The sequence below is a fragment of the Pungitius pungitius genome, chromosome 14 (assembly GCF_949316345.1).
Source record: "Pungitius pungitius chromosome 14, fPunPun2.1, whole genome shotgun sequence".
NCBI classification, from domain to species: Eukaryota; Metazoa; Chordata; class Actinopteri; order Perciformes; family Gasterosteidae; genus Pungitius; species Pungitius pungitius.
The window spans coordinates 3,823,610-3,846,723 of record NC_084913.1 but is presented as its reverse complement, the minus strand read 5'-3'; the positions used below and the strand labels follow the sequence as shown (position 1 = coordinate 3,846,723).

The 23,114-nt window shown below is 47.1% G+C and overlaps 3 protein-coding genes across 7 annotated transcripts; 1 reads left to right on the top strand and 2 right to left on the bottom strand.

Moving 5' to 3' along the window:
* Positions 1 to 4,889: 4,889 nt before the first annotated feature.
* Positions 4,890 to 14,974, bottom strand: arel1 (apoptosis resistant E3 ubiquitin protein ligase 1). Of its 3 annotated transcripts, XM_037487533.2 has the most exons (22): positions 14,876 to 14,974; positions 13,806 to 14,035; positions 13,194 to 13,362; positions 12,108 to 12,328; positions 11,669 to 11,740; positions 11,262 to 11,488; positions 10,913 to 11,150; positions 10,658 to 10,827; positions 10,364 to 10,544; positions 10,035 to 10,276; positions 9,843 to 9,920; positions 9,623 to 9,764; positions 9,407 to 9,528; positions 9,232 to 9,307; positions 9,001 to 9,110; positions 8,741 to 8,920; positions 8,311 to 8,436; positions 7,786 to 7,915; positions 7,643 to 7,701; positions 7,434 to 7,523; positions 7,159 to 7,334; positions 4,890 to 6,885 (listed from the first exon to the last, which is right to left on the bottom strand). In XM_037487533.2, the coding sequence occupies exons 2-22, from the start codon at positions 13,951 to 13,953 to the stop codon at positions 6,783 to 6,785; spliced, it is 3,060 nt and encodes a 1,019-aa protein (XP_037343430.1). In that variant the 5' UTR covers positions 13,954 to 14,035; positions 14,876 to 14,974; the 3' UTR covers positions 4,890 to 6,782. The 3 variants fall into 3 exon arrangements, with proteins under 3 accessions (XP_037343430.1, XP_037343434.1, XP_037343435.1); XM_037487537.2 differs by lacking the exons at positions 13,194 to 13,362; positions 13,806 to 14,035 and having other exon boundaries at positions 14,876 to 14,921; XM_037487538.2 differs by lacking the exons at positions 13,194 to 13,362; positions 14,876 to 14,974 and having other exon boundaries at positions 13,806 to 13,917.
* Positions 14,542 to 17,314, top strand: fcf1 (FCF1 rRNA-processing protein). 2 transcript variants are annotated; one of them, XM_062557243.1, is made up of 8 exons: positions 14,542 to 14,609; positions 15,572 to 15,636; positions 15,820 to 15,891; positions 15,987 to 16,135; positions 16,234 to 16,306; positions 16,405 to 16,492; positions 16,864 to 16,958; positions 17,090 to 17,314. In XM_062557243.1, the coding sequence occupies exons 2-8, from the start codon at positions 15,602 to 15,604 to the stop codon at positions 17,136 to 17,138; spliced, it is 561 nt and encodes a 186-aa protein (XP_062413227.1). In that variant the 5' UTR covers positions 14,542 to 14,609; positions 15,572 to 15,601; the 3' UTR covers positions 17,139 to 17,314. The 2 variants fall into 2 exon arrangements, with proteins under 2 accessions (XP_062413227.1, XP_037343462.1); XM_037487565.2 differs by lacking the exon at positions 14,542 to 14,609 and adding an exon at positions 14,897 to 15,025.
* gjb9a (gap junction protein beta 9a) lies at positions 17,300 to 22,502 on the bottom strand. Of its 2 annotated transcripts, XM_037487562.2 has the most exons (4): positions 21,768 to 22,502; positions 19,514 to 19,699; positions 19,097 to 19,398; positions 17,300 to 18,964 (listed from the first exon to the last, which is right to left on the bottom strand). In XM_037487562.2, the coding sequence occupies exons 2-4, from the start codon at positions 19,682 to 19,684 to the stop codon at positions 18,622 to 18,624; spliced, it is 816 nt and encodes a 271-aa protein (XP_037343459.1). In that variant the 5' UTR covers positions 19,685 to 19,699; positions 21,768 to 22,502; the 3' UTR covers positions 17,300 to 18,621. The 2 variants fall into 2 exon arrangements, with proteins under 2 accessions (XP_037343459.1, XP_037343458.1); XM_037487561.2 differs by lacking the exon at positions 21,768 to 22,502 and having other exon boundaries at positions 19,514 to 21,733.
* Positions 22,503 to 23,114: the final 612 nt, after the last annotated feature.

Below are 23,114 nucleotides of genomic sequence, written 5' to 3'. Positions count from 1 at the left end.
TTAAGTATTTAACTTTACATTTGCTTCTGAAAAATACTCTTGAGCATATGCGTCAGCAAGTTAAATTCACAACACAAGAGAAGATTCGATGGCTATGACAGGTGTGTGTGTGTGTGAAGCATGACGGCAGCAAAGTAAAGAACGAGAACAAGTGCACGCAGAGGTCGAGCTGCCACTCTGTCGTTGAGGAGTGAATTGAGTGAGATAAGGGATTAAGTGTTCCTGTAATTAAGTGCCCCTCAAATTGCAGACGAAGTACCCGGGCTCCATTTTTCCTGGACAGTCTTGGCAGAATCCACAGCAGAGTTTATCTAAGGAAACACGTCTTGTGACGTGACAATAATCAAAAGACGCGTAAAAACGACCCTTCAACCCGTTTCTACTTTACTGCGTCGACCCTTGACACGAGATAAGCCAGAGCAATCAATCACAGGGCGGGGGGGGGGGTTGTGTATTTAGACTGCGTAGGATGCTCTCATGGATTTCGGGCCCATTTCGTTCAGGGTTTTGTGTGTTTTAAAAGGCTGCGAATAGGGGGGGTGGGGGGTGGGGGGGGACGCTGCAGCTGGTGGTCATGAACAGCCCTCTGTTTGTTGCCGTTAGATCGGTCTCACCTCCCACCGAAAGCAAAACAGTTAGTTAGTAAAAACAACGAAGCCTCGTTCCAACTGGCTAATATCAGGGTCTGCGATGGTCGAATCACCTCCTACTACCGTTTCCCCCCCCCACCGCCGCCGCCCTCTTTGTTTTCATCTCGCGCGCTGATAGTGTGCGATTAGAAGTTTGGTAATCATTGGCTGTGATTGCTCGCAGAGGGGCCCAAACATCTGTCCACCATTTAGCATGAAGAACGGTTCCATGTTTGCAGCAGGGAGTCGGGTCGTCTTATTAGATCACTGCGTCATCGCTTACGATGATGGATCGAGTCGTATAGGGTCACTCTGTTATTTGGGGAATTGATCAAAAAATGCACTCGACGTGGTGCCTGAGGCCAAAGCGACATCTGGAGGCAACCTGGAGGCTGTTAATCACAACGCTAACCAGAAAATAGCTCAATCTCCTTGTCGCAAACACCCAGGAACTCATCTTTGCTTAACAGCTTTCATTATGTCAAAAAAAAAAAAAAAGAAAATGGAAGGTTTTCATATTAATGTGGTAATAAACACAGAGTGTCTGCGGATTCAGGCTGGAAACTTGAGTTGCACGTTATATTTACTTGGAAGTTCATTTCCATTGCAACGCGTCCTTGGAGAGGTCTTTCTGGGCAAATTCTTTGCTGATGTAATGTTTACTTTGCCACAAAAAAAAAAAAAAAAAAAATCTTGCTGTTGCATTCTGTAATGCAGATCTCCAGATTAATCCTCCGGTGGATGGAAAGTATCTGCAACCCCCCCCGAGTCCGCGCACGGCGGCTGGGTCGATCCGAACAACCACTGTGGTCTGGAATGGACGGCTTGGAACATTTTGGAGTAAAGTAACGGAGCTGCTTTTTATTTATTTATTTTTTTACACGAAAGACACGGTGACTTTCAGGAGGTTTGTCCTGTGAGGTCATCGGCGTCTCGTCCCGCTCTCCAGGTGCGTCCAAAGGAAGTAAACCGACCCACGGGTCCGTCCTCGGGTTCCCCTCGTCCGCTGAAAGCTGTGCTGTCACAACGCCGTGAAGTCATGTGTCCCGCGAGCGAGAAGGACGCAGAAGGGTATTAAAAAGTAAGAGTAAGAGCGGGATGACCCTCGTTTCAACAAGTCACCGTGAAAAGAAAAACACAAAAGGGGGGGGGGGCAGCAAACACTCCCCCCTCTCGTGTCCTCGCTTGTCTGTGGCCTTCGACGACCCCCCACCCTCCCACCCAGAGTGTCCTGGATGGTTTCCTCATCATCCCGTTGGGTGGCTGACACCCTTCAACAGGAAGGGCCTCCTGCAAAGCCAACACGGGAAGCAGAGGGGAGCCTTCACAAGGACTGGGGGGGGGGGAGACGAGACTTGCGAGAAGCATCATGTGCGGCGTGTTGCTCGCGATTCGATCCACTGAATCCGACCCTTCCACCATCTTCCAGAAGGCCTTCATCTGAAAAGTGAAACAGAGCCTCGGCCTGCTCCCCCCCCACCCCCTCTGTCTCAACAGGGTGGTCCGTCCTGTAAAGAGACCGTCTCCATCCACAATGACCTGGCGCAGGTCGCTGCAGCGGAGACAGGAACACACACACACACACACAAACACACACACACACACACACACACTGGTGTCATGCAGCTCCCCTCCGGTAAATGCAACAGTATGTGCGGCATGACGTGGGGGGGTTGTTTCCGCCGGTCGCACACTTCTTCTCTGAGGCGAAGCTCCTCTTTGATGCTGCCGTCAGGCGGTTCCACCTTTCAACAGAGTGTAAAAAAAATAAAAATAAAATAAAATTGAGAATCCTGACGCCGTGGCCGTTGCTGAAAGGATGATCGTGGATGTGAAGTCGAGGGATTACCAAAAAGACGACAGGGTTCATGCTCTGTGGACCGTGAAGGGCAGGGGGGGGAGGTGGAGGTGATGTGTGGCTGTAAACACACCGCGAGCCCATCCGTACACAAAAGGAGACGGCGAATGTGCCGGCCAGATGTGTCCATTGTTGTGCTTGCACAGCTGTGGTCAGTGAAACTCATTTAAAACCTCATCCTCTAACTGGAGGCAGTCAGAGTAAAAAAACTTTTAAGTCAAAAGATGACAAACATCTACATTGGTGTGACCCAAACCACAGACCCATGCGGTCAAATATGGAACCATCGTTGCTGCGGGGGGGGGGGGGGGGGGGGGGGTTCTCTTTAAGACTCAAGTCCAGGTACTTCATTGGGTTCATGGCGACGTCAGATCTTTGTTGAGGATCTCTCTTTGGACCCCCCCCCCCCCCCCCACATGTCGAAGGCCGGACTTTGCTTGAAGTCTCACGGGGGCGAGGGAGCGACCAAAAAGGGGGGGGGGGGGGGGGGGGCTCGCGGTTGGAAAGAGGATCCGGTGCCAGGCTCCGCTGGCCCCTGCCAGTCAGGCGTTGGCACGCTCCAGACCCTTTTTGGGTGGCGGGCGCTCCATCAGGCCTCGCTTGTTTTTGTATTCCTATCCTGGGAGTCAGGATTAATGACAGCGACTCTTAGGCATGCGGCCGTTTACCACGTCGGAGGAATGCGTGCTGTAAACCACGCTGTTCTTCCCTGCGGTTCAGGGAACTATACGAAGCATTTTACATGCATGTACGGTCAAAGGGACAATTTGACGCGGATCTGAGGAGACAGGCAGAGGAGCCCGGCGAAGCTGTACATACAAGAACGTACACACACACACACACACACACACACATCGCATGCTGCATCATTAGCTTTGTGGCCGGAACGAAAAAAAGAACAGAATTGAACAAATGAAAAGGCTGACAAAATTTGTTTTGAGTTGCTCACACGTTTCACACAAAAAAAAAAAAATCTCATTGTGGCGCTAAAAGAAAAGTCAAGGAATCAAAATAAATCCATTTGAACTCGTCCTCTGAGGCTCACAAATGTGTGTTTTAAATTTTGCAGCAATTACTGAAATGGTTTTTTTTGCCATCGGAATGAATCTCGCTTCAAAGCCTATTCGTAAACCTGCTGTGGGGGGGGGACACCAAATCCGATCACACGGTGTCTCTCGGCCAGCTAGGGGGGGGGGGGGGGGGGACATCGGATGCCTCGTCTTTCCAGACAAAACACGAGAAGAGCTCAAATATTTTGGTTTAATTTTTTTTTTTTTTGACACGCAGGATCCGGAACAGCCGCCAATCCCAGCAGAGGAGGCCGCGAATCAACATCCACCACGAAACACGGAGCGCCATCGACTCATCGCTCGCCAGAGACCCCGGGAGGAGCATTAGGACTCGCCTTTAATCAGCAGTGGCATCACATCCACACGTCTTCCCCCCCCCCCCGCCCCCCGTGTCCTGCACTTAGACCGTTGTCATCACCGTGCTTCTTCTCAACAACATCGACCCCACGGCGGTCAAAGGGTCAAAGTCAAAGGGCCCGCGACCTGCTACCCAGCTGAGGCTGAAACCTCTGAAGATGCTGGGGGGGGGGGGGGGGGGGGGCGATGGTCCTGCGGCCCGTGAAGACGACGTCCCTTTGATCACAGGAGCCGATGGACGTCTCCTCGCAGGCGGCGTGTGTCTGACTCACACACGGGAAATGAGGCATGAGTGTATTTTTGTTCAAGTCCTGTTGGTTGACTCAACCGGAGACTTGGCAACCCCCCCGTCCCCCCCCCTCCCCGGGGGCAGGTCCGGGAGATGTTTATTTAATAACACACGGAGCATTTGTCAGAGAAACATGTTTTCCCCGGGAATTAGTAGCGTGCCGATGAATTCCGGGGGACGTTCCAGCGTGACCCATTAGTCTTTGTGAGCGCCAGAGGTAGACTTTCTGATTTGTGGTACCTCTTTAGCGAGCATTCCTGAGGAGGAGGGGGGGGGGGGGGGCAGGGGGGCTTTGAGAAAGACCATTATGCAAATCCACAGGTGCACGGCCAAGACCAAATAAGCAGACTCCTGCCTCCAAGTAGTTCAAGATGCCGCTCCGCCTGCTCCTGATAGCGCTCAGAACCGCAAGCAGGAGACACAGGGGGCGGGGGCGGCGACTGTACGCCTCAGGGAGCAACGGGTATGCTCACACGTGGGTCTGGTAGGCCTCCCGAAAGACGTCTGCAGGGACTTTTGTCCCCTTTTGAGGCGGGAGACGCGGCGGAGGAGGCGTCTGTCCTCTGATGTCACGCGTAGAGCCACTGCCACCTTCTGTCTGAGACACGGAGTGGCACCTGGACCACTGATGGGGTTTGTGTGGCCCAAACGGGATGCAGAAACCATGTGATGAAAGCGGTAAGAATTTATTCCATGTTTTTCTTTTTTATTTCCATAAACAAAAAGGACCTCCAGTGCAGAGAATCTCAAACATTTGCCAGCAGATGCTCGCCATTAAAAAAAAAGAAAAGAAAAGAAAAAGTATCCCAGTTTTAAAGTGAGAGGCAAATATTTTACACCATCTACATTGCTAAAAGTCCCACTGAGGTCATCTAACTGAGAAACATAAAACTGAGTATTAAATGGGCATGAAAATCAAAACATTAAACAGGAACATAAAACCCCAGAACAGAGCTCCTTCATATTTGTTTATAACGGACATTTCTAACCGAACACGTTAAAAAAGCTTAAACTACGTTTACTTTTTTCCTTCTCGTAAACATGGTGTCCGCCATCGCTGCTAGTGCTGAAAACAAGAAAACACACCCTCGATGAAGCGGTTTCAGAAGACCCTCTGTGAAAGTTCTCGTCACATCGGAGCGAATTGCGCAACCCGAACAAATCTAATCAAATCAACGGAGCGGCTTCATCAGTGCTCTGAATCCCAATCAGTCAAAAACGAGTCGTCTCTGCCGCTCAACAAATAGTAAAGTTCGGTGTGGTAAAGTCACCGTGAGAAGAATGCAAAAATGAGTGAAACTGGACCCAAAAGTGCATTGTGGGGGAATGTTCATAATACTAAAACGAGACCAATCAGATTTGAATGAGTTGTACAAACCCTGAACCCCCGGTACGAGATGCATACAGGACAATGTCAATTCTGGAGGAGCCAAGGAATCGCTATGCAGCAAAAACCAAAGAAACAACAACAAACTGTTAGCTCAGGATGTTGACGATACCAAAAATTAAAATGTCATTTCTTCCCAGTAAGCAGAAACCAGACAAAAGTTCATGAGTCCCGAAAACAACTGCAGGAGGAGGCTGTGCCGCGTGTTTAAGGATGAAGGGATAGGTTAATGACGTGCCCCCCCCAAAACACCCGCAGTGACCCCTGCGTGCTCCGATGGAAACGGGTCAAATGAACCTTTTGCTTGGCGTTGCCGTCCACGCTTCGCTCAGCTGTGCACCTGTCTGGATACAAACAGATGTGAAGGGCTTGAATAAGGCAGGTTAAACAAATAAATTTAAAAAAAAAAAACAACAGTTACAACTGAAGACAGACGGGTCGACACAAAAAAAAAATGTTTTTAAGACGCAATAAGTTAGAAACATGTTCAAACCATAGAAATATATCGTGGCTTCTTTTAAAACCCATTAAATTATAAAAACGTTGGTTTCAGGTTCAGTGATAAACAAATCCCTTCTTTCTTAACTTTAAACCAAAGAGGAAAACCAAAGTATACACACTAGTATGTACAGGTATTGGAATAAAAGAGTGATATTTATATATATATATATATATATATTTTTTTTTTTTACAAACACACATCAGTCCCTGATCGATTAAGGCCAAAGTGAAGCGGGTGTCACCCACGTCACTTTGTTGCACTTAAGAGTTCCTCAGTTTGCAAAATGCAAAAGAAGCAGTAATACAGTGAGACTGGAGGCCTCTGCTGTAGCAGACCTCGTCTCTCGAACATATAAAACTCTTCAGTATTGAGAAATAAAACCAGCCCAAACCGCAGCTTTTCAGTATTTCCTGGTTCCGTGTTTTTTCTTTTTTTTTTTTTTTTACAAAAACATGATGTGTTATATACATACAACAGCACTACAGTTAAATATGTTGAGTTCCAGTTTCAGGACAGCCTTCTGGGCCTTCTTGCTGTGCCCTCTCACCCTGAGAGAATCCATTGGGAGTCCACTTGTTTTAAATGTAGGTGAACGCAGGAAGTGGACGGCGCCGCCACCCCCCCCCCCCCCCTCTCTCTCTCTCTCTCTCGCACGAGTGGAACCGCGGCGGCGGCGGTGGCGGCGGGCGGTCAGAGCATGCCGAAGCCCTCGCTGCCCTCGCTGATGGCCAGCTTCAGCATCTTGTGCAGCTCCTCGTAGGAGTCGTACGTCGGGAGGCACAGCTGGTTAAAACTAGACGGGGACATCGGACAACAGGGAGTCAGCTACTGTTTTGGATCGAGTCACCCAGGAAACAAGCTCTCTGATGACATCGGGACCGCAGAGAGCCTCTACATCTTCATCTTCCATCGAAAACTCAAGACACACCTCTTTAGACTCTACCTTGACTAAAACACTAGCAAACCGTAGCATTAACAAATAGCACAAGTAGCACTTAAATTGTACTTTCCTGTAAGCCTTCTTTTACACCGGGAGAGATCCAACTGGACCCGATCACGGACTCACCAGGTGTGCGCCGTGGGCAAGGTGCTGTGCGTGGGGGCAGCGATGATCTGGAAGGAGGGGCAGAGGGTGTTGAATCCCCCGGGGGGCAGCTGAGAGGAGCCGGTGGTGAACTGCAGCAGACGCGCCAACTCCTCCTGCGTGAAGCTGGAAACCACGGCCCAGAACCACTTCATCACCTGTCAACAACGGCCGGACGATTCATTTCCAATTCATTCATTCGTTCATTCATTTTGGAGACACGTTTCTCCCCCCCCCGTCCCCCCGCGCCCTTTTACCTTCTCCCTGAAGTGCCACGATCCCCCGACGATCACGGCGTGCGCCTTGAAGTCCTGCACGTTTATGTCACCGGTGCCGCACATCAGCAGCTGGGGAGATTAAAGAGGGAACACCATTAACAATCGCCCCCGCCCCCCCCCCCCCCCCTCCACCCTCTGGGAGTGTTTTTGGATATCAACCGGGATTTTATTGGAATCCTCACACTTACCTCCAGCTCGTTCTCGTCGAATATGGCCAGCAGGTTTTCTGGAACCAGTTCGTTCAAGCCTGTGGTTTGAACAGGAAATCGCGCTCATCACACGCACATCACACGCAGAGGGTCCGACCGCAGCTGTGTCCTCGTATCCTCACCTTTCAGGAAGTGGTCCAGCTCGTCCCTCACCTGGCTGGCCAGCCTGTACTGCGCCAGCAGGTTGAGATAATGCATCTTGTTTTCGTTGTTGACGGCGATCAGAGACCCTCCCGATATGAGCTCCACCACCTGCAGGAGAGCACGTGGCACGGCGTATAAATGCGAGACACAGCGTTGCGGCACAATGCGGCAGAGACGGGGGGGGGGGGGTTGGATTTTTGGTGCCGTGCACTTGACATCATCGGCACGGACAATTCATCTGAAAAGTGACTAACGTAATAGCAGCGTACTGCGAATGTACCCAATCACAAGCAGCGGGTCGAACTGATGACGTCACACAGACAGCTGAGGGCAGCAAAGTCTCCACGTGCACATTTAATGTAGACTCGCAACTCTCCATCTTCAAGAAAGTCGCCTGCCAAAAGCGCAATATGGTTCCTTTTGTTTGGTTTATTCCTCCGATCTCCTTACATCGGGGTGGGAGGGGGGGGGGGGTGGGTTCGTTTTCCAAAGTGTTGCCTCACCTTCTCCAGCTGTCCCGACTTGCTGTACTTCTCCTCGGCAAACACCAAATCCATTTCGCTCACGTCATTGTTTAGGATGAAGCAGACCTTGGTTTTGTAGAACTCCTGGTCGTCCGTCTCAAAGTACTGTGTGGGGAAAGTAAAACAAAAACACAGGAAAATGGCGTTTTTTAAATAAACACTGCATTTCATCGTCTTGATGGAAGGAGAGGAAGATGATTGGGTCGGCTTCTCGGGCTTTGAAACCCTAAGCAGAGAAACACGTTGGCTTGTTTTCAATTAAATAAAATGACGCCAAGCAACAAATCAGGTTTATTGGCTCCGTGAGGAATGTTGAGAAGTTGATGAGACAGACCCGGGCTAAACAACCAAAAACCTCCCGACGTCCGGGGAAAACAGATCTCCCGCGGGACCGTGCGCTTTTCCATACCTTGTAGTTCATCCTGAGGCCAATGATCTGGGCCAAGAAGGAGCGCGTGAAGCGAGCGCGGACCAGCTGCTTGTAGGCGCCGCCCAGCGCCGACTCGTACAGGCACTTCCCCACCACGCGCCCCGCGAACTCGTACATCTTCACGCGCAGGTGGGGCGGCCGCTCGGCGTTCGGGTGCACCTGGAGGAGGGAGTCAAATGGGATAAGATCAGGGGGGCGGGGGGTCTCGAATGTGGAAGACGGCAGGAGGACCGACTCACCAGGCCCTGGTTGTTGTCGCTGAAGCGGGTGAACAGCTGGTTGGAGGTGTCAAAGAGGGTCTTGCAGACCAGCTCAAACCACTCCCTGCGAGGCCCCCCCCAGTCCAGAGCTGCAGAGAAAGGAGTCATTATCATTCCAACGGAGCTCTAACCCCCCCACCCCCCCCCCCCCCCCCGGTCACACATTAAAAGACACCATGAGGCTGGACGGTGGCCAGGTGTGTGGTTTACCTTCCTCATCCTGAAACGCGATCTCAAAGTTCTTGCTCCAGTCCGACACCGAGAAGTTCTTCGTGGCCTTCAGGGACTGAGCGGCGGGCGGGGGGGTGGGCAGATAAAACGAGAGGCTGTTACGACCCGCGCGGCCCGTTAACCACAACGAGCACATCGAGGGAGCAGCACTCACCGAGTCCAGGATGGTGTGTCGGGTGATCTTTAGGCAGGTCTTGGTGCGAGGTCTCTTGGAGTGGATGTTCCGGAGTTCGCGCTGAAAGAAGTTCACCTTGTCCTGGAACGTTTCGGAGCCGCCTGTGGGGACGACACCGTCAGAAGGACCGCTGCAGTGTGCACAGACAGAGATTTTACCCACGTGGGGGGGGAGGGGGGGGGCAATGAAACAAACCAATGTTCTTGTGCAGGAAGCGGATGAAGGTGGCGGCCATGATGTTCCGGTCTTTGCAGCTGAGTTCCACCGGGGGCTGAATCCCGTCGTCCACCACGAGGGTCAAGTACCTGTGAACCGGGTCCGGAGCGTGATAGGTGAACTGAAAAGAGAGCGGAAGGCCGCAGGTGAGATCGCCGCGTCACATCGGAGACACAGCGACACAAAGCGCCCCGCTCACCTTCGTTCCGGGACACACCCGAAAGGTGAAAAGGCGCCACGGGATGATCTTCAGGTAGAACTCCTTCACGGACAGTTGCTGTTTCGCGTAAAAGTCCGGGGTCAGCATCATGTCACGTCACCATCCTTATGTTCACACACACACTCAAACAAAAAACCCTACGAATGAAGGATCACGCGCTCGGCCACGTACCTTTTGCGATATGTAACAGTAGACCTTTTTTGGTTTCTTCACCTTCTCAGGCTGCCCCTCCACAGGAGAGTCGTGCTCGTCCTCCTCTTCTCCCGTGGAGGGCCTCCTCTGGGGAGCCAGCAAAGACGAGGCCGGCAACTGCCACGAAGAACTGTAGTTCCCGCTGCTGTACAGGTACGCCTCGAAGTAGATGCTTGTGCCCGGAGTGGACACATTCTTCTCCACGCAGGCCTTCTCGTTCTCTGTAGTGTGCAAGGAGAGGGCGAGGATTAGGCTTTGAAGAACAGAAACAGCAACATCTTTCTTCTGCCTGTGTGTTTTCCGCTCACCACTGAGAACAATAATGTCAAACTCCCCGTTGCTGAGCGGCTGGTCCTTGTAGGAGATGCGGGCCCTGAAACAACCCGTCTTCCTCAGAGTCAGTCTCAGCAGCACCTGGCACTGCGGCTTGTTGAGGGTCACCGACTTACTGCAGTGCTCCTCCAGGCCGTCGTCGTCCGCCGTGCCGAGCTGCGAGGACAGGGGAGCCGAAATGAATCCGGATGTTTCACCTCCGTCACAAGGTTAATCTTCAAAATGACCGGCGCACTGGGGGACATGACAAAGGGGCTCTGTTCCCTTACGGAGTGCAAATGGACGCTGTAGTTGTCTTCGTCCGTGAGAGACGTGGAGTTACTGGTGGGGTTCGCATACTCGTCTCTGGGCTCAATCTTCAGGGTGTGCTGCTGGCCATTTGTTAGCACCAGGGTGGAGAAATGGTAGGCTATCTTGGTTTTGGAAGGGACAACTGTACCTAAAAAGGAGATAAAAGAACAGAAAATCGGCACGCCGGAAAATACGAGCTGGCTCTCAAACACACACACACACAGAAGTAATACCTGGCTGAAATATCTTGTAATACGGGCTGTAGGCCACGTTGAGGCCACCGAGCTTGACGGCGACCTCATAGCGTCCGGCCTTGCGCACAGTGAAGGCCACTTTGACCACATTGGACTCTGGTTCTTGCAGAACCTCCTGCGTGACGGGGATGTCCAGAGCCAGTTCGATGTGAGTGATGCTGACCCTCAGCCCCACGGGCCGGTGGGCCGGGAAGGGCTGGCCGTTCTTATAGAAGAGCTGAGAAGACAGAAGCACACTTCAGCATGCGCAAGCCACAAGTGAATTAGACCGGAACCGAGGCGTACAAAACGCCTTTTCGCTTCGGGCCCACTAGGAGCCAAGAATCACCTGGACTCCGAAGCTCATGGTCTGGCCCACTTCCTGTGGTTCCTTCCAATCCCAAGACACCTTGCAGGAACGCGGGTCGAGGTAGTTTCCCCGGACGTAGTCGTAGATGCTGCGGTCCCCTCGTCTCCCTGGATCCTCATTCTGCAAGAAGCTGACAACCCTCGCTGCGAGCTCACAGAGGAACTTGATGGTGAAGACAAACGCTATGATGGAAACAGTAATTCCACCTGTTCGCCGACAAAGGGGAGAGGCACAGGAGGCGAGTAGTTGGCAAGACATTTTGGTCATACTGTGTTTTTGTTTGCTTCCGAGCCAAGTTTTCACGTTTGACTGGTTTGTGGCCACACGGGTGAGCTGCTTAGTGAAGAGACCACGCCCCAATCCAAACTGCTCACGCCGGAACTCACCAATCACGTAAAACATGAGGTCCCTTATCAAGAAGCACAGCGCCACAGTACAGCCGAATAGGAGCGCTCCAGCTGAAAAGACAATTGGACGTGAATAAATAAAGTGAAGACAATGCGCACTTCCTGCTTTGAGACTGCTGGTTAATTGTTTCAGGAATACATAAGCCATGGATGGACATCGGGGCCAGTTTATTTTACATCGTTTCCTGAACTTTGACTACCGTGTTTAGTGAAAAAGAGAGTGTCGGTCTGTACTATGAGGTCAAGCAACATTTAACTCCATAACAACCCTTGAGCTAGATTCAAGCGATATCCACGTCTTCTTGCAACAACACCGGTGGTACAATCCATTTATCTTTTTTCAAAATGCATTTTAATAATGTGGAAAGCTACCCAAACTAAAAACCAGTCTTAGACAGAAAAAAGATCAGGAACTCACCAATGGTCCACTTCTCATTCAGACGCCTCACAGCGAGGCTGTGCACCAGCCGGATCTCGTAGTCCTGGTCCCGACTCCCCCTAGAGTTCTGGAGGATCTTGATGCCGGTGGACAGCTTGAGGTAGTCCTCGTAGTAATAGCCCCAGCCAGCTAGAGACAGCTGCAGTCGACTGTCAAAGTGAGCCAGATCATCTAGATTCCTGCAACGCAAATTCTTCAGCCTGCAGAGGATGACAAAAGCAAAAGTATTTTAAGTAGAGCATTGACAGGAAAGGTAGAAATTACTAATTACTGTACAAGTACAACCTTTATAAATAGAACTCTAAAATGACTCCTAATAACTCCACTGAAGACTGATGACGGCACACAACAGCACACGAAAACAATTGATTTCGTAATTGAGAGTAGCCTCAACTTTATCAGCTAAACTCGTCAGATATGTCAACAGGGTGCAGCAAGACAGTGTGGCATGCCCTAGCTATCCTCCCCAAAAGGACTTCACACAGCCGTGTGCCTCGAATATATCTTGTGTTACTACACAGTGGGACACTAAGTGACTGAATGTAGCCCTGTCCTAATTTGGTAATCATTCAAAGTTTAAAGTCCACTTGATAGAAAAACAACAACAATAGGAGGGGAGCAATAGCTTGACCTTCAGAAACGGTGGCCCTTTACAAATATCAAACCGTTTCCTGACAGTTGACCATAAGGCAGCATTTCGATAATAAAGCAACTGCTTATCATCCCAGGTACTGGGCTCCATCAATACATCCTACACATCTGCATTGCTGCAGGGTCTCACACAAACAGCCTATGGAGAATTCTTTTTACTGCAGTGACCCTCTGAAAACGCTGCAGCCTCCGCAGCTCAGTGTCAGCAAACTCGGGCCGGCTCCGAATGGAGAGGCTGCCCTCAAGTGGACGTACGTGAATATGGCTCGTGTTAACTGGCGTAAACATGACAACATAACAAGAACAAGACGCTAGGTCTGGGCCGAGATAAATTAACTTACGACATGCCAAGAAGAAATAGTTTCCGAAAAAGAAAAGCTACTCGTGTTTAAGTTAGGCCGTCTCATTGCTTACGTATGGTAATAGTGCCCCAGGTTCTGGGAGCAGAGCCACTCCTGGAAGGCAAAGTCTCGGAGCAGCTGGATGTGGGCCTTTGCAATTTCCCTCCAGCGCTGCGGTTCCTTCACCACCTCTTCCAGACGGCTCAGTACACTCAGACTCAGTTCCTCCAGTGTCTGTACATCTGGATGACACAGGAACAGCATTTCAAAATCCCCAAATCACATGCAGCAGGCCAACAAATCAGCTTCAGAAATGCCCCAGGGCAGGCTTAAATACTGATCAAAGTTGATTTTAGCAAACATTTAGGGGTTGATTGTCTGTGCATGCCACATGCATCTCATAATTGATTGACCAAACACGATGCAACACAATCTCCGTGCAAGAAACGAGCTTAGGTCCAGTCAGACGTGCAACTTAAAACTTGAGTATTTTCTGCAAAAGCTCTGAAGGGCACTGGATGACTTCGTTGTTAGAGGAAGCCATCCTAACCAGGGAGTTTCAAGAAATGCTCAGCACGGCCAGACGTGTCCTTGTGCAAGTCACTGAAGCCACAAGCGCTGACTTCGCCAGGGACCAGACCAACAACCAAAGCGGCTGTGCTCGAGCGGCCATGTGCACACTTACCTTCAAACAGGTGCCTGTATTGAGAGAGGCTATGTCCTTGGAGCCATTCCTCAATCTGACTTTCTTTTCCTTTCTTCCAGCGTACCTCCCAGAAGAAGATCCACGACACTGAGCAGAGGAGGAAGGTCAGGAAGAAGCGGCGGTCCATCAGACCATCGTTTAGCCTTCACTCAGACCCTCAGCGCTCAAAAGAAAAACTGCCTCTAAAGAGGGGGGCAAAGTCGAGTTTCCTACAGTAGGAGAGAAACTGCTTAGGATGAGCACGACCAGACTAAAACGAAGAACAAAAAGCTCAAGTGTCAACAAATACATTTGGAAAAAGGAACATTGGTCATAAGAAACTGCTTGGTTACAAAAAAAAATAACATGAATATTTAAGTGTCACCTTGGAGAAGTGATGGCTGATGAGATAATGGCTTTAACATGTAAGTGAATCATCAGCACTGAAATATGCATGAATAACTTCACAAAGCTCTCCCCAGCCTCGGATTAACCCGCACAAACTATGCAAGTCAAAGAAAGTGAAAACTACACTCTTGATCCAATCCAACATCAAGAGTCCAGGTGATGGTGCCGAATGATGAACTAAGGAGTGAAAATGACATCCGCTGCCACTGTTATAAATAACAAACAACCCAAAAGCTAATAAACTACTTACAAAAAAAGGTCAGCTATAAGTAACTTTACCAGAAAGTTGCTTAAATGAGGTTTTAAAACACCCGCAAAACACCAGGTGCGGAACATAAACCGACTACCGGCAAGCTTGTAAATTATCTCTGGTCTATTGTCACCTGGATCGCTGAGGTAAGCTGGAGGCTAATGTTAACAACTGTTAGCATCGTGCCCACAAACTGCTACATTAGCATTGACTAGCAAACGAAACCGCAATGCTAGCAGCTAGCCCAGTTAGCCAACAATGTCAACGTAATTTCAGGAAGCTTCTCGCCAACCCATGGCGGTTATTCAGATGCACGTCACAACATGTTCACAAGACACCGCTTGAAACAACACAGCAACACAAGCTAAAATTGCATTTGTACAAATATCGTTATATTAAACACTACATCTACCTTCGTCTGTTGTGCATTAGCTTAGCAGCCGGGAAATGCGCAGAAAACGTGTCGATTTTTGATTACGTCACCCGTATCTGCATCTACACATTGCACGAGGGGAAAGGGAGGATATTCCACTCGGATCCGTGATCTCAAATATAAACCATGGTATGTGCTATCTTACTGCGTTACAACACGACTGTTGTTAAGTGAAACACTTTAGAATTATATTTTGGTATTAATTTGGCGATGAAGCTTTATAGCAGGCAAGCCTCTAAGCGAAGCTAGCTTGACTAGCGCCTAACGCTAACGTAATTTACCCAACGTTAGCGGTTAGCGTGCCTAAGTTTGAACATCAGCTACGGAAAGGGGTCATGTGTTTGTCTACAGATACCAACTAGATTTAATCAACCCAAAGGCCGTGGTGACAATACTGATAGGATCTGAATGGCATTGATTTCCTTAAAATGTCGCCACAAACAATGTAGCCCGAGTTGGAGATTCGGTGTTTAGCTTACCTTAAAAAACTCACAACAACTTCTGTTAGTCCACGTTTACTGTACGATTCAGCTTCCCGTCTACCGTTAAATAAATGCTTCAATAATGTCGTGTGATAATGGGTGATAGCAGTTTTTCTCTCCTGTTATAAAACGAAAGGTACTGTTGGTGGGTAAATATTAATCAATGGCTCTGTATTTACCTTGATCAATAAAGGGCAAGCAGAAAACCAAGAAGTTTGCTGCGATGAAGAGAATGATAAATCTGAAAGATCACAGAATGTGAGTTTTCATATTTGCTCTGTTTTTGTCCGTCGAAAGCAAGTTTAACCACTTATTTGTAAACTCTGTTCATCTTATAAATCGAAGTATCTGATACCAATTCAACAAAATATTAAATTAATATTAAAATGATGGGCTTTCAAAAGTCTGTGCAAGCACTATAACGCTTTGTTTACTTTACAGAAAAGAGAAAGACCGGGCCAAAGCCAAAGAGAAAAAGAAGAAAGATCCCGCGGCGCTTAAGGAGAGACAAGTGTACGTTTTTGACCGTTTGAGAGACGCGATGGAGCACAATGAGGGTGGATGGCTGCTTGATTTCTTTTCTATTTGTCTGGTAACTTCTTCCACAGGACAAAGTACCCATCATGCCTGTTTTTCCAGTACAACACTCAGCTCGGTCCACCATACCACGTCCTAGTAGACACCAATTTCATCAACTTCTCCATCAAGGCAAAACTGGACATTGTTCAGTCCATGATGGACTGCCTGTATGCCAAATGTAAGGACTGTTGTCAAGTAGTAAATGACAATGAGGTTTATATTGAAGTGTGTGTATGTCTAAAACGAGTCGTGGTAATTCATTTTTATCCAATCCAGGTGTCCCGTGTATCACTGACTGTGTGATGGCTGAGATCGAAAAGCTCGGAATGAAGTACAGAGTCGCGCTCAGGTACAAGCTGCTGACAATAGAACTGCACTACGGGTATGAACTCTCAAGTGACTGTGGTTCCCCTACAATTACACCATCCGCTTGGTTTCACTTTCCAGGATAGCCAAGGATCCACGGTTTGAACGGTTGCCGTGCACACACAAGGGGACGTATGCCGATGACTGTTTAGTCCAAAGAGTAACACAGGTAAAATACTCTAATGTTTAGTTGCCGCTTTAACGGTCTGAGATCTTCACGTTGCAATAATGGTCTCTGAAAATGTCATGGCATTATTACTAAAGCTATATCTTTTCTCGTTCTTATTGATTTTAAAAATAACATAAACCTGATGGAGAAAAGGCATCTAACTGTAATTTGTTAAAGGACTGAATGGCGTCAGTTTACTTGTTCGTGGCACTGTAGCATATCTAATAACTGCTAAAGGGAAAAAGCTGTGAGGTTTCAAAATAATGTCGAACCATGGATGAATAAATACCTCAATATGTGGAGTATATGTAAATTTGTGTCAAGTCGCGCGTCATGGTTTATTAATGGCGTACGCTTATATATGTCCGCAGCACAAGTGTTACATCCTGGCCACTGTGGACAGAGATCTGAAGAGAAGAATCAGGAAGATCCCCGGCGTCCCCATCATGTACATCTCAAGCCACAGGTAACACTGGTCCGACTTCTGCTCCAGATACATTACAGTTTTTAAATGAGCCTTTTTTATTTAACGTTTCTATTCGGGACTGAGTACCAGCTTCATCGTAACCACTTCTGCTTTTTGTTTTTTTCATAAAGGTACAATATTGAACGGATGCCTGACGACTATGGTGCACCAAGAGTTTAACATTTCTACAGCTGAGCTGAACCTGTAAATAGACAGTTTTCTGTTTAATATGACTTTCCATTAATGTCCCCAAAAGAGGTTTGATTTTGTGAGGCTGTGTTTGATCTAATGACAATTTTTTTTTTTTTTTTTATTAAAACGTTTTATTCCATCAATAAATCAAAGGTTGCAATGTCCACGTCTTCGGACTCCCTTTTTTTTTTTTTTTTTTTTTTTAAACCATTTGAAACAAATCCCAGAAATATAAGCTTGAAAGAAAAGTCCAAATATATTAGGTTGAAAAATAACACTATACTTATTTTTTTTAAATAGCTAAAAATTATTTTGAAAAAAAAGTTAATGATTAGAACACTGTTTTCAAAAAGTAAACTATAAGTTAAAATAAATGGAAAAAATATAATCATGAATGTAAGCCTGTTAAGATCTGCTTAAGTTTGTGTGAATATGCTAATGAATTTACTTTCACATTACTGTCAAATTAAAGCAGTTCTCAAAACACTCTGCAGGCAGCTTGGAAAATAACTGCTGAGTGATTCTAAGCAGGTTGAGTCCAGGAAAAATGGCGTACTCTATATGCATCTATGAGGAAAAATAAAAAACATAACAGCAAAACATTACGATCATGCAGCATCATCTATAACAGGAAGTAAAATGGGTGACTATTGATTGGATTTAAGAAACTTCATGTCACATTGAATTACTTCCCATTACAGCCTGGTATTAATGAAAACATTCATGAGCACAATTTGAAAATGTTCTGATCCAAATTTAGCTCTTTTTTAGCACATATTTATATTATTACTATATCAGGAGAAGCAGTGTACTTAATTTACAAACCCTGTGTGTGAAAAGAAAATACCTTTCTGAGCGACATTGGCTTGATCAGCATTTTTATTTTAAAAGCAATTAAATATAGATCTAAGTGGATCAATAAAAATAAGCCTTAAAAAAAAACATTGAAACTGGTCATTTCAGTAGACCTGGGGATGAAAAGTTCACATGATGGATATGGAGCATCTTCTCTGCGGGGGGGGGAGGTCTGCTCCGAGCACCCTTGTGTGAACTGTTGAAGGCGTGTCCCAGAACTCCTCATTCCTGTTCTTAGCGCCGCTCAAAGCACCCCCTCCCCCCCCACCTTATGAAAGAACAATAATTCTTTGATCCAGTCCACAAATCATTTAGCACTTTAGCGTTGCCGTGGAGATGGCTGAGGCAGGCTACATGTAACCTGACACACCTGACCCGCCGGCGTTGGTTCCTCAAATCAAATCGACGATTCCCCTTTACAGCAGGCCTCGGTCAGGTTGGCGATTTCAAAAGCCCGCTCCTGGACGTTTTGTCCCGCTGGAGGACAGGCGCAGAGGTGGAACTGTGATATCCAAACGTGGCCACACCTGCAGGTCTTCTCCTTCCAGCAGAGAGTAAGTTGGAAACAACCCCCCCCACAACCCCCAAACTCACCCCTCCCACCACCTCTGGAGTCCTACAAGCTCGTGATTACACTTTTGTCTCTGACCTTCTCCGCCTTGATTAAATCCAGCTGGCTGTCCGTCAGCGTGGGATCGACCCGGCGGCACTGGGACCTGGGTGGGGCCATGTTGGTGAGCTCGTGCTCCTCTGCAAATTGGCACCTCCTGTTGTCGTTGCGGGCCCTCATGTTTTTGGCGACGCGCTTCCCGATGAGGTAAATCATCTCGCAGAAGCACATCAGGATGCACAGCGCGCTGGAGACAACCATGAACAGCATGAAGATCTTCTTCTCCGTGGGCCGACTGATGAAGCAGTCCACGGTGTTGGGGCACGGTTCCAGCGAACACTTGGAGAGCCTGGAGGGAAAAACAGCGGAGAATAATGGAGATTCAGTAGGTAATCGGCGATGGATGCTCGTCTCTTAACGTCAATTAATCTGAAGATGATTCAGCGCAGTCGCCTGAAGAGTCGAAAGGTACTAGCGTCACCTGGGCAAGTCATATCCGTGGTATATACGATACAGGATGTACAGAAAGGACATGTCGAATCCAGCCTTCAGGACCAAGCTCAGCAGGTAGGTCCACCAAAGCCCCCCTCTCTTCTTGCCGGGGTTGGCGTACAGGTGGGCGCCGTGGTGCAGCTCCTCGTAGTTCTTGTCCTTTCCTTCGCGGAATTTGACATGAGCCATCACCATCAGGGACGGGCACGTGACAAAGATCAGCTGCAGCGCCCACAGGCGGATGTGGGAGATGGGGAAGATGTGGTCATAGCAGATGTTGGTACAGCCAGGCTGGAACCAGAGCAGAAGACCAGACAACAACTCTTATTGAAAATAAGTTTGACCACAGAATACAGCAAAGGAAACTACAATCCTCATAGTGCTCAAGGTTAAAAACCAAACATACCTGCCGCGTGTTACACACAAAGTCTTTGCTTTCGTCGCCCCAGACCTTCTGCGCGGCCACCACAAACACCATGACACGGAACACAAACACCATGGACAGCCAAATCCTCCCGAACGCAGTGGAGTATTTGTTGACTCCGCTCAACAAACTCTCCCATCCCATCCAGTTCATGGCTGCTGCACGGGGCTTTAGGACAGACACACACACACACAAATCTATCAATAAAGGCTTATGTTTCCACATTTGTATATGACATGAAAACTCACCAGACGTGAACTACTTCCAACAATAACATAAAATGTGGAATGGTACTGGTTTGACTTGATGGGCTTGTCTGAATGTGTTGAACTAAACATCAGATCCGGAGAGAGGGAAGTGACATTTGGAAAGTTTTATCTCTTGTCTGTTAAGGTTTTCTTTGCCATGGCTGCAAAAAAAAAAACCCCTTCATTTACTTTATTGTATACGTTTCTAATAAAGGTCCATGCTTTGGTTGCCATAACAAGACGTTGTTAGCGTAGCACAAGGAAGGGAAATGGGTAAGAACAGCTAGCCTGGGACAGTCCAGCAGTCTTCCAGCACCCTTAAAGCAATGGTTTCATTTTGCGGTTAATGTGTCGGATCCACTGTTTCTGGGTGAGACTACTTCCTGGTGTTTCCACTGGTTACCTGGCCCAACCAAGAAGTAGTCTGCTACACACACACCCTTAAACCTTTTGTTTTGAGCTAGCTTAGTCTCCTTTTCTATGCAACGCGTACATGTGCTAACGGGAAGCGATGCAAATTATAGCAGATAAAAACGTTTGCTATGTATAGCTTCAAAGTTGTTTCTGAACGTGACCTATGTGCCCTGCGACAGGCAGACAAACCGGTTTGAGGGGGTGGGGGGGTGCACGCAGAAATGTCAAACTTATATGAAGATGAGGATTTAGCTTTTTAATTTAGCTTTTTAAGCTCTAAGAAATTGCACACATTATTACTTACAGCCCTGTGTTATTTTTATCAACCCAAACAGTCATTATTTATCTTTATGCACAGCTGCTGTATGTGTGTGTGTGTGTGTGTGTGTGTGTGTGTGTGTGTGTGTGTGTGTGTGTGTGTGTGTGTGTGTGTTAACAGTAACCATCGCTGCTGTTTCTGAAGGAACTCAGCGGTTTCAGATTTTTATGTTAGCTTGATACTAAGTGTGGGTGCGTGTGTGTGTGTGTGTGTGTGTGTGTGTGTGTGTGCGTGTGTGTGTGTGTGTAACAAATGTGTCTTTCTCCTTGCAAACTGCATCTAATCTGTGTTACACAGTGCTGAGTCCATTGAATCATGTTTTTCATCGTAACATGGAGCTGGCATTTTTTTAATTGTGCGATATACTTCATGTTTTGTAAAATGTAATGTAAAATATAATTACGTCCATTGACTTAAGTAAATATAGCATTAGTATGTTGCCACATATATTTCCCGTTTGCTTACGTCAACCACTTAAGCTTCTATCAAGTTGAATTAATACATTAACATATTTACATAGAACATATGTTAAAAATATGTGTGTTTCCCATTTATTTTTCTTTGAAGTCCCAGCACATCGCATGGTTCTTGCAGCAGTGAAGGATCACAAACTTCTCGGAAATGAGTAAAATATTTAGATTCCACCAAACAGAAGTGGTTCAACACGGCGGACTCTGGGATAACTCCACTAGTTTAAATAAAACAAGCCTTTGCAGCATTGAGACTTGTCCATTGAGTGCAACACATACTGCTGTGATCATGATTTCAGGTTCAACATCCATATTGTTTTCTTTCTTTAACCTGCATCATTGTAGAGTAACCCGAGCGAAATGATTCAAATATAAGAAACCTTAAAACATTAGAAGACCAGCTCCATGGTTTGCTGTTTATAAACTGCTTGATGTACTTCATATCCTGTGTTTTTGTGTGGAAATCTTCAACCAGGAGCCACATGTTCCATGCACTCCTTTCAGAGAAGCCTACAGTTTACATAAAAAAACTTTTTTCTTCATACCGGTAGGGCAACATTGTGTGTGTCTTAGTCATAGCCCAAGGATATGTTACTCCTGACGTGTCTCAAGGTTTTCTGCATATGTTGGCATAAATTATTTCCTCTGTCCTGCTTTGGGGTAAATAAGGAAAAAAGACACAACTGTAACTAAGTCTGTGTTCAGTTTAAACGCCGCTGGCTACAGTTTTTTGTTTAGTGCTCATACAAAGTTAATGGAAATTGAAAAAAAAAAAAGAACCTTACCTAGTGCCGAAGCCAAGTAGGAAATACAAATCCAAGTAAGTTAACACCAGCAGGAGAAGATTGATAAACAGCTTTAAAGTTTAATGTTGTTTGGTGAAAAATAGCTTGCACTTTTCCACTGCTTTCGTCTGTCTCTCTCGCTCTTCCCTAAAGAATTCTGCCGAACCCGAGAGGCTTCTGCGTCACCTCACAGACACACACACACATGCCAACACATACACACGCCCATATGCACAGACCTCACATGTACTGTCTTTTCAGTTTTGGTGATACCGGGGCGGTCCTCTGCCTGTGAGCAACGTATCCTGATAACTTGTAAGTAGAGAAACAAGGAACATATCCTTTATTGAGCAGGGTGGAAAAAACACATCTATCCTCCCCCAAAAAGAATGCTTGTGTGTATGAGTGTGTCTGTGTGAGTGTGTAGGAAAATAAGAGGGAGGGAGGAAGCCACCACACCCTTTGGCCAGTAATCCAGATGTGTTTTCACAGTGAGCAATGATACTTTTTTTTAAGCGTTGTGTAACTTATAACTATTTACTGGATTAGAGTAAAATACATGACGGTATTCTCATCCCTGACGATCAGCCTCTGATCGGGTAACTGATCTCCGGTTGTGTGACAAGAGGCGGCTTGATGCGCTCAAATTAAGACCACTATGCGTCCCCCAGAAAAACACATTTCCAGAGATTCAGCCAAGAGAGTTATAGACATTAGAGGAAATCTAGAGTTCGGTTTAACCAAACAATAATTTGATGCTATAGCAAATTATTTATAAACGCTGTTTAGAACATCTTAAAAAATGCTGTCAAAGGTTGGAGGTCATGTTGTAAATGTCAAAAGTCCTGGCTGCCACTCCATAAATTGACAGAAAACACTGTCAACTTTCACTTTCTTATTAAAAGTGTCAACTCTATTTTGTGTGTGGGTTTACTTTGTTCAAACAGTAGGTGGCAGCAATGACATCAACATCTGCTTGAAAGTTAGTTTGCAACTTTAATTTATTATACAGTAATAGTAATTAAATGAACAGGATTCAGACAATTAGGATGTTCAGGGCTGCCTGGATTAACATAAAGTGACACAGGAGAGACAACAGTAATCCATTTAATTGATTTACTTATTCATTACTACTGGCCTTAAAAAACGTAACCTCTCCTCGGCTACAGAGGGTTAAAAAAGCCCTTTTGTTCATTTTAGTATACCAACAATTTGAAGAAAGAGGGATTTTCCATCAAGTAGAAAGAGACTAACTAACTAATACCGGAAGTAAGTTAACAAAGTAAAACATCAGGAGTTATCTTCCAAACGATACAGCGTGTATTTTTTCAATCAGTTTTATTGTTG

Coding starts and splice junctions, on each gene's coding strand:
- gjb9a (XM_037487561.2), bottom strand. CDS start 19,756: ATGTGGAAACATAAGCCTTTATTGATAGATTTGTGTGTGTGTGTGTCT. Junction 19,399..19,513: donor TTGTGTGTAACACGCGGCAG/GTATGTTTGGTT, acceptor CTCTGGTTCCAG/CCTGGCTGTACCAACATCTG. Junction 18,965..19,096: donor CACGGATATGACTTGCCCAG/GTGACGCTAGTA, acceptor TTTTCCCTCCAG/GCTCTCCAAGTGTTCGCTGG.
- arel1 (XM_037487533.2), bottom strand. CDS start 13,953: ATGGACCGCCGCTTCTTCCTGACCTTCCTCCTCTGCTCAGTGTCGTGG. Junction 10,828..10,912: donor TTACAAGATATTTCAGCCAG/GTATTACTTCTG, acceptor TCTCCTTTTTAG/GTACAGTTGTCCCTTCCAAA. Junction 9,111..9,231: donor CGCGTTTCAGGATGAGGAAG/GTAAACCACACA, acceptor CTTTCTCTGCAG/CTCTGGACTGGGGGGGGCCT.
- fcf1 (XM_037487565.2), top strand. Junction 15,892..15,986: donor GCGCTTAAGGAGAGACAAGT/GTACGTTTTTGA, acceptor CTTCTTCCACAG/GACAAAGTACCCATCATGCC. Junction 16,307..16,404: donor AAGTACAGAGTCGCGCTCAG/GTACAAGCTGCT, acceptor TTCACTTTCCAG/GATAGCCAAGGATCCACGGT.